The 12,218-nt window shown below is 44.5% G+C and overlaps 1 protein-coding gene across 1 annotated transcript in view; it reads left to right on the forward strand.

Moving 5' to 3' along the window:
- TMEM154 (transmembrane protein 154) overlaps positions 1-12,218 on the forward strand; it is a 41,473-nt gene that overhangs the window by 13,811 nt on the left and 15,444 nt on the right. Inside the window, exons 2-5 of the mRNA XM_004469800.5 lie at positions 4,764-5,021; positions 5,111-5,149; positions 10,722-10,749; positions 11,925-12,010. Coding sequence (XP_004469857.1) covers positions 4,764-5,021; positions 5,111-5,149; positions 10,722-10,749; positions 11,925-12,010 — 411 coding nt within the window. The remainder of the gene's footprint in view (positions 1-4,763; positions 5,022-5,110; positions 5,150-10,721; positions 10,750-11,924; positions 12,011-12,218) is intronic.

Consider the following 12,218-nt stretch of genomic DNA (forward strand, 5'->3'; position numbering starts at 1 on the left):
TTTATCTCGTAACTTCTCCAATTTTATGCCCAGACCCCACCCCTTTTATCTTGAAATATGTCCAAGTTTAGATAAGAAGATGCAATAGTAAAATGAGGAAGTTATACTAGGCAGGTTAGCCTCCTGCTGAGCAGAAGAAATGAGTCTGGAGATGTGTCGTAAAAAAACAAAAACCAGAAAAAACGGGAAACAACACTTACGCTTGTATATGTACAGAGTCTCTCTAGAAAGCAGAAACAGTAGTTGCCTCTGAAGAGAGACACAGAGTGCACATAATACCATGAATATAGTACCTAGTCAAGAAACCTAATTAAAAAAATAAGATGTGCACTTTGGAATCACTGTAGGAACATGGGAATAGACGGGACCTCAGAGACTGTCTAGTCAATTCTTTAGTTGTGCAGATTAGAACATGAGCCCTCAGAGGAGAAATAGTTTGTCCAAATTCCCACAATTGCTAAGTGACAGAACTGTGAGTAGCACCCTTGTCTGTCATTTGGCTCATAAACTGACGTCAAGAGAATGTCGCGTCAAAACCTCTCATACCAATGTGGTGGAAGAACTTTCAATCTGACAGCATTGTAACTCAGGTAAGTCATCTGAAAATCAATTTCTTCACCTGTAAAATGTGAACAATAAAATTGTTGTGATACCTGCATACCCTATCTCCCGGTGCATACTAAGATTTTAGTAAATGCCAACTACTCTTATGTATTATTTTGAGGTCATCCAGGAGTTGGTTGGGGCTAGGAGAGCCGAGGGGGATGTTGTCATAGAAGTCCCTAGAGATGAGGGCTTGCAGGGTAAAGGAAAATGAAAGAGAGAACCCCTGGTCTAAATAACACTTATTTAACTAGCCACTAGAGAATCTAAGAGAGAGAATGATGCTTAACATGGAAAACTTATGTGAAGGCATATGTGTATGAGAGGGGTAGGTTGGTTTGAAGATGGATGAACCCAGAGAATTATGTTCTTAAAGTTAATAGGGACCTATTGTAGGTGGGTATGGACCTATTGTAGGTGGAATCTTTTTTTTTTTTTTTTTTTTAAAGATTTATTTATTTATTTAATTTCCCCCCCCCCCCCTCCCCTGGTTGTCTGTTCTTGGTGTCTGTTTGCTGCGTCTTGTTTCTTTGTCCGCTTCTGTTGTCGTCAGCGGCACAGGAAGTGTGGGCGGCGCCATTCCTGGGCAGGCTGCACTTTCTTTTCACGCTGGGCGGCTTTCCTCACGGGCGCACTCCTTGTGCGTGGGGCTCCCCCACGCGGGGGACACCCTTGCGTGGCACGGCACTCCTTGCGCGCATCAGCACTGCGCATGGCCAGCTCCACACGGGTCAAGGAGGGCCGGGGTTTGAACCGCGGACCTCCCATATGGTAGACGGACGCCCTAACCACTGGGCCAAAGTCCGTTTCCCGGAATCTTTTGATTAGACTACTTCAGTAAGGTGTGGCCCGGGGTGTGTCTTAATCCTCTAACTGGAGAATAGAGAGAAAAGGCCAGATGGAGCCAGAAGCTGAAGCAATGAAACCCAGAAGAAAAGGGCAAGACCAGCAGATGCCTCCATGTGCCTTGCATGTGACAGAGGGGTCCAGTCTTCAGGGAGAGAGCATTACCTAGATGCCTTGATCTGGACATTTTCACAGCCTCAGAACTGTTAGCTAATAAATCCCTATGGTAAAAGTCAACCCATTTTTGGTATATTGCTTTCGGCTGTTTAGCAGACTAAACCCGGGTATATTGTGGAGAGAACTTCCTAGCCCTTCTTACTCCACAATGCCACTGAGGGCCACCTGTGACCAGCATTGTCCCTCATGCTGAAAATAAATGTACGCAACCCAAGACCATCTGGTGTGCTTCTCTCATTTCTCTTTCATTCCTGATTGTTGAAGTGCATTCATTATTCTTGCTAGCTTATTTCTTTTCCTATTTTCTCTTCTGTGGCCACAGGACGAATGGTGACTCAGAGCTCTTAGTGTTCTATTGGGAACATCATTTGCTTTCCTTGGAGAGACACTGAAAAGATCCTGTCATCCTGAGTAGCTTGGCTCACAGTGCATGTCAGAGCTGGGGTGCCTTAGAGTAGCAAGAACCCCAATAAGGCTGAGGTTTTGGCAACCATTCCCATCCCCTTCCCTTTCTTTTGCTGGAACCACCTCCTATTGTAGACGGAAGGGCAAGCACAGTGGGTTTCCTCTCTCGTTTACCATTGATCAACAAGCTTCATGATGGTTTGCAACCATTACATCCCTGCTTGATTGGAAGGAAAATACAGGGTGAGGTTAAAAGCCCAGGTTCTGTGATTAGCCCTCCTAAGTGCAAACTATAGAGCTGTGATCTTGGGAAAGTTGCATAACCTCTTTTGCCCCGGTTTCCTTACCTGAAAAAATAGGAGGAAAAAACAGATTACCTAGTAAAAAGGCAAAGCACAGATCGAGCTCTTAGTAAATTCTCAATAAATGTTAGCCTGGAAATTTTTAAGATAAAATAAAAGCAAAGTCTGGGTATTTGAGGAAGGTCCATAAGCACTGTGTTAGTTTGGAGCTATAAGTACCCCCAGAAAATCATGTTTTTAAATTTAATCCATTCCTGTGGGTGTGACCCTATTGCAAATAGGGCTTTTTGATGAGGTTTCTTCTGTTAAGAAGGTCTTCATCCTATTACTGGAGTCCTTCATAAGAGGAGTGAAATTCAGACAGACAGAACGAGAAGGCTACAGGAAGCAAGAGGCTGGACATCAAGGGAACCCTGAAGAGAAGGGAGACCAGGAATTGCCACCATGTGCCATGCCATGTGACAGAGGAGCCAAGGATTGTTGGCAGACAGTCCCAGAATGCTGGTCTTTAGGAAGAAAGCGTTGCCTTCAGGATGCCTTGATTTGGACTTTCTCTTAACCTCAAAATCATGGTATTTGCTTGAGGAGCCCAAGAAACTAAAACAAGCACTGACCCTAATTAATAAGGATCACTCCCACCAACCAGGTGCTAACCCCTAGCCCCACTGTGCCCTTAAATGCACATCCAGTCTTCACTGGCCTGGGTTGTCAGTGAAGAGGGCTGTTTGGGTACAATGGTTCTGCAAGTGGAATGGCTTTAATGAGGATTACCTGTTGGACAAATGTTTTTTCCTTGTCTAGGGTGATACATGATATATCAAAACTCTTAGTGGGAAGCGGATTTGGCCCAATGGATAGGGCGTCTGCCTACCACATGGGAGGTCCAAGGTTCAAACCCAGGAAACCTCTTGAATTGTGTGATGAGCTCGCCCTCGCACAGTGCTGATGTGTGCAAGGAGCACCGTGCCACGCAGGGATGTCCCCCCACAAAGGGGAGCCCCACGTGCAAGGAGTGCGCCCCATAAGGAGAACTGCCCAGTGTAATTAAAGTACAGCCTGCCCAAGAATGGCACAGCACACATAGAGAGCTGACGCAGCAAGGTGCCGCCTAACAAGAATACAAGCGGACACAGTAGAACACAGAATGGACACAGAGAGCAGACAACTGGTGGGGGGCGGGGCAGGAAGGGGAGAGAGATAAGTAAAAAATAAATCTTAAAAAAAAAAAAAACTTTTAGCATATGTGTGAACATATGATTGACTTATTTTATTTCAAAGACTTATAAATACAGGACAAAGTCACTTAACCCAGAAAGAGAAGTCAATTAATGGTAGATACTACATTTTTAAAAATCCTGCTTTTGATACAGGATGGTGAGGGGATACCAGTAAGCTCTACTCTGCAGTTTGTAATTGACTCTGGTAGTCTCAAGTAGCATTTACCAAAGTCCTTATCCAGTGGATCCCCTGCTCTGGTGGGACACTGAAATGCTTATCTATTGAGAAAAATAGACTATGACCAAACAAATATTTTTATTCTTTTAACTCAAACCAGAGAAACCAATGTCACACAATCATGAAGACAGATAAAAATGTTGAGTTGGCTCTGCTATGGCCAGTTTGGTCATTCTATAGACTCATGGCCTAGGTTGTAGTAATAGAATGTGCTTTCAAGTACTAATAGCAGACTTCTTCACTTGCATAGCACTTTTTACCTTAGAAAGAACTTTCATGTAAGTTCTCACTTGGTATGATGTCTGTAGCATAAACTGACATGATACTTTCCTTAGTAGGCCCCAACTAAATAATAGGTGACATCACACCAAGATAGGATGAAGGCCTTCAACTCACCTTACAATCTCCAGAAACCAGGTAAAGAAAGGTTTTTCAAGCAGTCATCAGGCTAAAAGTCCTTTCCCAGATCAACTGATGAATCACAGAATGGTTTTCAGTACAATCTGAGGTTCAAACAGAATAAATTTGCTTTTAGCTTGTTAACAGGGTAAGTTATGAAGATGCCGTTTATTAAGTAAATTAAAATATTGGTGCAGTTCCCTAAGTATCTGGACACCCATTTAAATAATAGGAGATGCCCTAGAATATCATACAACTTGGCTTGGGAAATCTCCCTTGACATGACAAAGCATCCCAATGCCCTTTGCTTAAGTGTGTCTCAAGTGTCTGGTCAAGGGTAAACTGCCTGTATTTGTGAGAGGTTTATCTCTGGGCACTGATTCCATGTTCAGTACACTTCTGGCTTGAGCTCCATTTATGTTAAATCAATACTCTGTGTCACATTGAACAGGAAGGCCAAGTACAGTGGATCAAGTTTATTATTGAACGTAGCTAGAATAAATTTTAAAATCACTGAAAGCATAACATCCCAGCTTGGTCTCCATGGTAATCTCAATTTTGTGTGTGTTCCCACAGGTGATGATGAGGAATCAGAACTCTCTGCATATTTACCCTCGGTTGAGGAAAGAGCAAATGAAGTGACTCTGCCCAGCACTTTGGCTACAGTGTCCACAGAAACACTACCTACAAATATGACTTCTACCCACATTGGTGGGGATGCAAATCAGTTAGAGTTTATATTAATGGTGTTGATCCCGTTGATTTTATTGGTTTTCCTATTTTTATCAGTGGTTCTCCTTGCAATACGCTATAAAAAAAAAAGGACTAAGCAAGGTAAATATTTAGTGTGCTCCCATTTTCTGACAATCTTCACATACTAGTGAAAAACTAATCAAACAAAATGACTTTCTCCTCTTCTGCAGAGCCTTCTAGCCAAGGATCTCAGAATGCTTTACAGACATGTAAGTATTATCTTAAAATCTGCTTGGCGTGGTGGGAGATAGAACTGAAACATTTCAAAGTTAAGCAGCAAGGGCTGCATATAAAATAGTATGCAGTAAACGATATAGTTCAGTGAATTTTTCAGTGTTAAAAATGGCATAAACTCGTCCTTTTTTAAAAAAAAAAAAGCATGTTTTGAGATTAAATTGAAATGAAAAAAATAATTGCTGCCACCTTTGTACCTAATCCAGGTAAGGGTGCTACATAGTTTTGGCTAATAGGTCAGTGTAACATTTCCCTGCTGTTGGAGGAAAGAGTAAGGCTGGTGAAGCAGTGGGTCAGATTAGGGTTGGGGATGGGAAGGCTGGAGACCTTGAGACTCGACTTTCTCTATTTTTGTCACAAATATGGTTTTCCTCACCATCCCACATCCCAATTTGATCTTGAAAAGGCCTGGTTGAAGCACTGTTCTTGTTCCCAATGACACCATATTAACTTTTATTATGAAACTCCCTACTGGCTAAAGCAGAATTAATTTAGACGATACCTATCAATCTGAAACTAGTCTCCCATCAGAGGCATATGCAGAGAATATTCAATCCTCATTGTAGAAGCATCAAATACTAGGTTCCAGGGTTGTTCCAAGTCTAAAGCAGACTTGCCTTGTTCTGCTATAATGACTTCAATTTTCATGTTTTTAGGTTGAAGCCTTTAAAATCATTAAAAAATTTTTCCAAGGGTTGAGAACATCTCTAATGAGATACATGTTCATACACAGCATGCAAAACTGACTCCATGTCCTTCCTATGCAATATCAGGGCATCTCTGGCTTTGTGATCAGGCTCAGGGTGCCTCCTCACTCACTATCCTGGCACCAGGAAAAGAGAGCCTTTAAACTCTGGGAAGCAGCTGCAAATGACCATGATCGATTATACCAGGAGATAAGGCAAATGAGAGCTGGGAAAGAATCACTGACGTCTATTTCCTTTTGTGGTAGGGGTTGGTGTAATAGATCCAAGGAACAGTGAATACAGTGGCTTCTCCGTGGCTTGAAAGTGAGGTCCTTTTCAAGCTAAAGCAGAAACAGAAACAAACAGAGGGGACTGGACCTGTTGGGTTTTTTTTAACCTCAGGAAAAGTAAGAATCTCCTGCCTCAAACCAGTGACCTGCAACTGGTCTCACTGGGTGTATGTGGGAGAGGTGTGGACTTCCAACCCAATCCAATGGTCATCTAAATCCTTTATTTATTTATTTATTTATTTATTTATTGGATGTTAAGCTTTGTTGTGAGATAAAGGCTTGCAGCTCAAGAGCCATTCCCAAGGGAGAACTGACCTTATCTCTGACCCCGCCCATGTATCCTTGGAGTAGCCATACTTGAAGTATTTGCTCTTCCCAACGTGTATCTTACACTTTGATGATGACTATATGGCTGGTTGATGCTATTCCTTCTTCTGGAATTCCTTTCTTGTCTGCTTGGCAAATTTCCACTCCATTCTTCAATGTCCTTTTCCAAAATTTTTATGGCATCTGTAGTAATCATTAATCTCCAGGCAAAATCATTCACCACCTTTTGTGCTTCACAGAACTTTGCTAATTTGTTCACACTTATTGTTCACAGGATTTACATTGCCATAAGTTGGTTACTTGCCTTTCTTTTCTATGCAGTTATGTTCTCTTTAAGGACCAAGATCTTGCCTTATTCTTCTTGTATAATAGCGTAGCAGGGAGATTGAGAGTACAGGCTCTAGAACCAAATGGCCTGGTTGGCTTTCGTTCTTTCTAACTCTCTGACCTCTCTGATTCAGTTTCCTCATCTGTAAAATGGGGTTAATTCAATACTCACCTCATAGTGTTGTGAGAACTAAAGGGAATGATATATATGAAGCATTTAGAGCAACCAATATCGGCATACTGTAAGTGCTAAATAAGTGTTAGTTTATACTAATACCCCTTTTACTTAACATAGTACTTAGCCCAACACATGTAATAGCTGCCCGGTAAATGTTTGTTGAATCAGTCACTGAAAGAATGTTAAATTTTTTTAAAGAACCACACATTATCCTTAATACAAACTAGCACATTATTTTTAGTTTAACTATGCCTCACTTTAAGAAAGCACAACACAAAAAACTTAAAACTTCAAAATAGCCCCTTGTCACAAAAGTTTTTGCTAGAGAACTTTATTTGGAATTTCTCTTTTAATAGCCACTCTAATATAGCTGCAGATCATTGACTGCTTAACAGATGAGTCTCTACAAACTGAAGGCTAAAAGGTTAGCAACCACTGTTCGTTTAGTTTCATATTTAACAATATAATGCAAGCCAATAAAATGCATTTGCATTTTAAAATTTTGATATAAATACAGGTGGTTTTTTTTTTTCAGGAAAATTAAAACTGCCAAACCAGGTCAGACCAGCATTTTGCTTGGAAAGTCCCCCAAGGGATGTTCTATGGGAGAGCATGAATACCAGGATGCATGCTGCCCCTTAGAAAGTTGGGAAAAGACACATTGCTTCTCTCCCAATCTAAACAGAGCCTTTTCTATTCTCCTACACCAGGAGGATTCTTTAAATTCTACAAACGGGGAGGGTTTAGCCAAAATTTTCCATCTGATGGGAAATTACTGTTTTTCTTTGGGTCTGTCTTTTTCATTTCCAGGAAAAGGGAAACGTTGTGTAGTCGTAACTTGATGCTCCGCTGTATTCTTTCTAGACCTCCAGGCATTAAATCTGCTGTGGTTATTATTTAACATTTATTAAACATTTTGATGGGCAGGGCAAACAGCTGGCAATAAACTTTAAACAGCTGTGCGGCTACCTCTGCCTGGCTCTGCTCAGGAGATCTGCGGAAAGAGACTCTTGCTCACTGTTCAACGTGGAAACAAGATGAGGAAACCGGAGTCTCCTGCTGTGCTCCTGGCCACCCCCATCCCACTGATCCACCATCAGGGACACTGAGGAGATGAGCGGGGAGGGGGTGAAGTGAGGAAAGGACTCTCAGGCTAAGTGGGTATAATGTTGAAGCCGAAAGAGGGAGACGAAGTGGGGGGGGTGGGGGAGGATGTGAAGTGGAAGGCGGCAGGAGGGAAAATGGAATCAAGTGGAGGCCGGGGTGGGGGCGCAGTAGAAGAGCTGCATTTGCTTCAGGGCTGCGAAGGGAGTAGGTGGATATTAACAACGAGAGATGGGCAGGTGGAGTGGCGTGGGGCGGGCTGATTGCTAAGGACAAGTAATTGGTCTCCCTCTGGTTTAATGCTCTGCTCTCCTGCGCTCTCCCAGATGTTTCCCTGTTGCCATGGTGGCTGGGGCGGGGGTAATGGCTGTGCAGCAGGGAGGACGAGGCCGCAGAAGGCTTTTTGCTCTGTCTTTATACTGATTACAGGAGCGTCTCCTCTGGTGCATCTGGAGCACTTTTGTAATGGGTTTTTAAACTTTTCCATCATCTGTGTAGAGGGCAGGCTTTTGCTTACCTGGAAGCCTACAGGGAGCCCAGATTATTGGGCTAAATCCATGCACACAATGTGGGGCTGTGGCGCCACTTGCTCTCTGAGAAATTGGTGGGGGGTTATTACACAGGAAAAAAGGAAGAGGAAGGAGAAGGGAGTAAAAAATGGGGCATCGTGGCTTGCCTATGGGGAGGCTCCATAGTGTGTGTGTGTGTGTGTGGCTTTATTTAAAGTAAATAGAGTAAATCCCTTAAGGAAATAGCCTGCAAATTTTATGGAAATGTGTATAAATGAAATATAAAATGAAGATACTCCCCTATGCCCAGTCTAAGTTTCTGAGGAGCCAGGCACCCACAGGAAGCTTCAGAGTCCTGCTGTGGGGCAGGAGGAAATAATCTGCAGCCCCGCACAGGCAAGCAGTGATGGCGTGAAATTTACAGCTGTACCTAGCTTTCCTGGATTAGCAAGGCCGTGAAAGCTTACCAGCCCACAGGAAATGACAGCTGCTCTGCGCTGCTAGGAGCTCAGTTCCAGGTGCCCTTTTAAGTTCCCTGCCCGGGGACCTGCATTTCTGCAGGCCAGACAAAAGAGGAGCCCTCTGATTACCAAGCATCGGGAACATCTGACCATTTGGTGGACCCTCTACAAACTGATTTGCTTTTCATTGGTTTGCGCCTATGCTAAAAGCTCTCCTGACATAGTTGCCTTGTTTCTCTGGGTTGGCCCCTGTATTTGTTTTCTAAGCTACTAAAACAAATAGCGTATGAACGGGTTGACTTAACAACAGGCATTTGTTGGCTCATGGTTTCAGAGGCTAGAAGGCTTGCTTCCTGCCGGGGTCCACATCCTCTGGCTGGCTGACAATGCCCACATATGGTGGCGTATTGCCCTTTCTCTCCCGGGTTCCTTTGCCTTCCAGCTTCTGGTTGGTCCCCACGGCTTCTTTCCCTATCCGATGTCCTTTGCTTTTAAGGACCGCAGTAATACTGGATTGCTCATTCAGTTTGGGCACACCTTGACTAATAACATCTTCCAGGGTCCTATTTACAGATGACTTCACCCTCACGAGACCAGGGGTTGGCACCTGACATGGCTTTGTAGGTGACATGATTCAATCCCCAACAGCTCCCTTTCCAAACAAAGCAGAGCTTGAGCTGGGGTGCCACGCTCTGATTCCTGCTCTGCGCTCATACGAAGCCCGCCATGCATTAGCTCTACTTTGCAAACTGCTTTCTGACCCTCAACTGCAACCCAGAACAGGTCTTTTGGCAGGTTCACTCTTACGATTGGCTGAATCCCAAAGATCAGACATGAATTTAACCCCAGGGCTGAACAATCCTGATTAAGACCTATTTATTTATTCATTCAATATTTACTGGGCGCTTACCATGCAGCAGGCACTGTGCTAGCTGGATGGAGGTACCACAGTGAGGAAGACAGAGGTGGCCCCTGCCCCATTGGAGCTTAAGATTTAGCGGACAGACTGACCCCCACCCCCACCCCCCAAAAAAGAGAGTTAAATGGGTGAATTAATCAAAGATTGTGGCAAATGCCATGAAGGGAGCCAACAGGGTGCTGAGCTGCGGAGTAGGAGAGCTGGGCCCTGCTTTAGGTAGAGTTGGAGTGCCTCTCAGGTGAGGCTCGGGTATTTCAGCTGAGACTGGAAGGATGCGACCGGCTCAGCAGGTAAACCTCAGGGGTGAAAGGGGCTTCCCAAGGGGAGCCCTTGAGGCGTCCTACTCGGGGATGGAGGCACAGTGTCATAATGTTCACGGAGATGAAACAGTGCTCCTGAACTGGGACTTTCGCTGCAGGAAGACAAGGAGCAAGCCCTTCGGTTTAGCCCTTCCTTTCTCCCCCTCATACTGTGTTCCTCTTGCCTAAAAAAAAAAAAACGAAGAGGAGGGTAAGCCTCCGATCTGAAGTGAGAGCTCCCAGAGAACCATGTTAAAAGAGGACCCATGCTAAAAGAAAACAGAATTCACACCAAACGGAACTTGTTTGACTTGGTCATTAATTATTGAGCCTTTCAAAATGCAATTTACTGGTCATTTTATTTTAAGGTTTCAGCTGCTGTTCAAACAGAAAGTTGTTTACGGACAAAGCAAAGCTAACCTGACCTTGACATTTATTCTCTTTCAGACGAACTGGGAAGTGAAAACGCCAAAGTGTAAGTACCTCCACCTTCCCCCACCCCCACCCGCACCCGCGCGCTCCCAGGGCAGCCTTGTGGTCCACAGATCTGACGGCAAGATAAGCTGAGAAGAGAGCCAACCGCACCCTTCACGGGTTTTTGTTCTAGCGGCCCGAGGGAGAATGTGCCCCGGGTCTACCAACCCTCAGTCCCAGGCGGGATCTGGGCGCGGGAGAGGTGCGGTTCTGGTTTATTTCTTCCTCCTTGGTTGAGAAAAGAATCTTTTTCTGACCGCCACCAAGTCCAAAAGCCTAGTAGTTAAATACACCGAGCCCGGGTGTGTTTCAAGGACAAGGGCTCATTGACTCAGATTTAAAACGTTGTCAGCAGGGGAGATACTTGAGCTGGTATCAAAGCAGAGCAGACCTAGAAGCGCGTAGAGTTCACGCAGCGAGAACCGCCCCGGGGAGCAGGGGTGGGCCTCGGGGGAGGGGGAGGAGGGAAAGGAAAGGAGGACGGGGCCGGGAGGGACAGACAGACAGAGTTTCACCCAAAAGAGTGCTCTGGGGCGATGACCACAGCATTGCAGTTCCCACACCCACACTTTGCTCACTTCCTCCACCCAGTCTACGCAGTGGCTGCAGTGCAGGGCCGGTGGTTGCCCCACCTCCACCCCCAGCCGCGTCTACACCAACCACACGCCTCGATTCGGTTCCCGTGCGCTCTGAGCCCCGGCAAGCCAGGGCACGTGGATTTCTGAAATCAAGGGCTCCGTTTCTCCATGCGAGGAAAGCCTGGAAATTGAAGGGAGGGGTAATAAAACTGGCTTGACCGTAGCTTCTTGACCTTGGGCATTGAGCAAAAAAAAAAAAAAACAAAAAAAACCCAAGGAAAAGGAAGTGAAATTAAGCAAGGCTAAAATGCTAAATGGGGCAACTCCCTGAGGAGGCTCGCGGTGGAAGCCCTAGTACCTCCCCTACTCGCTGGGTTTCTGCGCCTTTGGTTTTTACATCAGTGATAAATTTAGGTTGTTTTCATTTTAGTCTTTTTGTCTATTAGAGTTTGATATTCCCGAAAAAGCCCCCAGGCTACCTTGAGGTGTAAGACACTGAGTCAAGTTCATCTCACAGAGTCAAGGCTCTGGGTTCTGCCCAAAGGAAATTCAGCACACTACCCTTTTATTCAATATACTTTTTGCTTCTTGTCTCTAGCCCTATTTTTGAAGAAGACACACCCTCTGTTATGGAAATAGAAATGGAAGAGCTTGATAAGTGGATGAACAGCATGAATAGAAATGGTATGTGGTGACCTAAAGTTGTTTTTCTTTTCTGTCTAGTAATAGAAAGAAGGCTGTAAACGTTTTATAAATATCTCAACCAAATCCTGGAGCGTGACAGAGCTCAATTCCACATGTGATCCGGCGCATGCAGAAAATAAACCTGGGTCCCATGGTCCTTAAATATTCAGTTTAATTATTGCATCAGTTGTTTCCACTTTTTTCTGTA

Source organism: Dasypus novemcinctus, chromosome 1, assembly GCF_030445035.2.
Source record: "Dasypus novemcinctus isolate mDasNov1 chromosome 1, mDasNov1.1.hap2, whole genome shotgun sequence".
NCBI classification, from domain to species: Eukaryota; Metazoa; Chordata; class Mammalia; order Cingulata; family Dasypodidae; genus Dasypus; species Dasypus novemcinctus.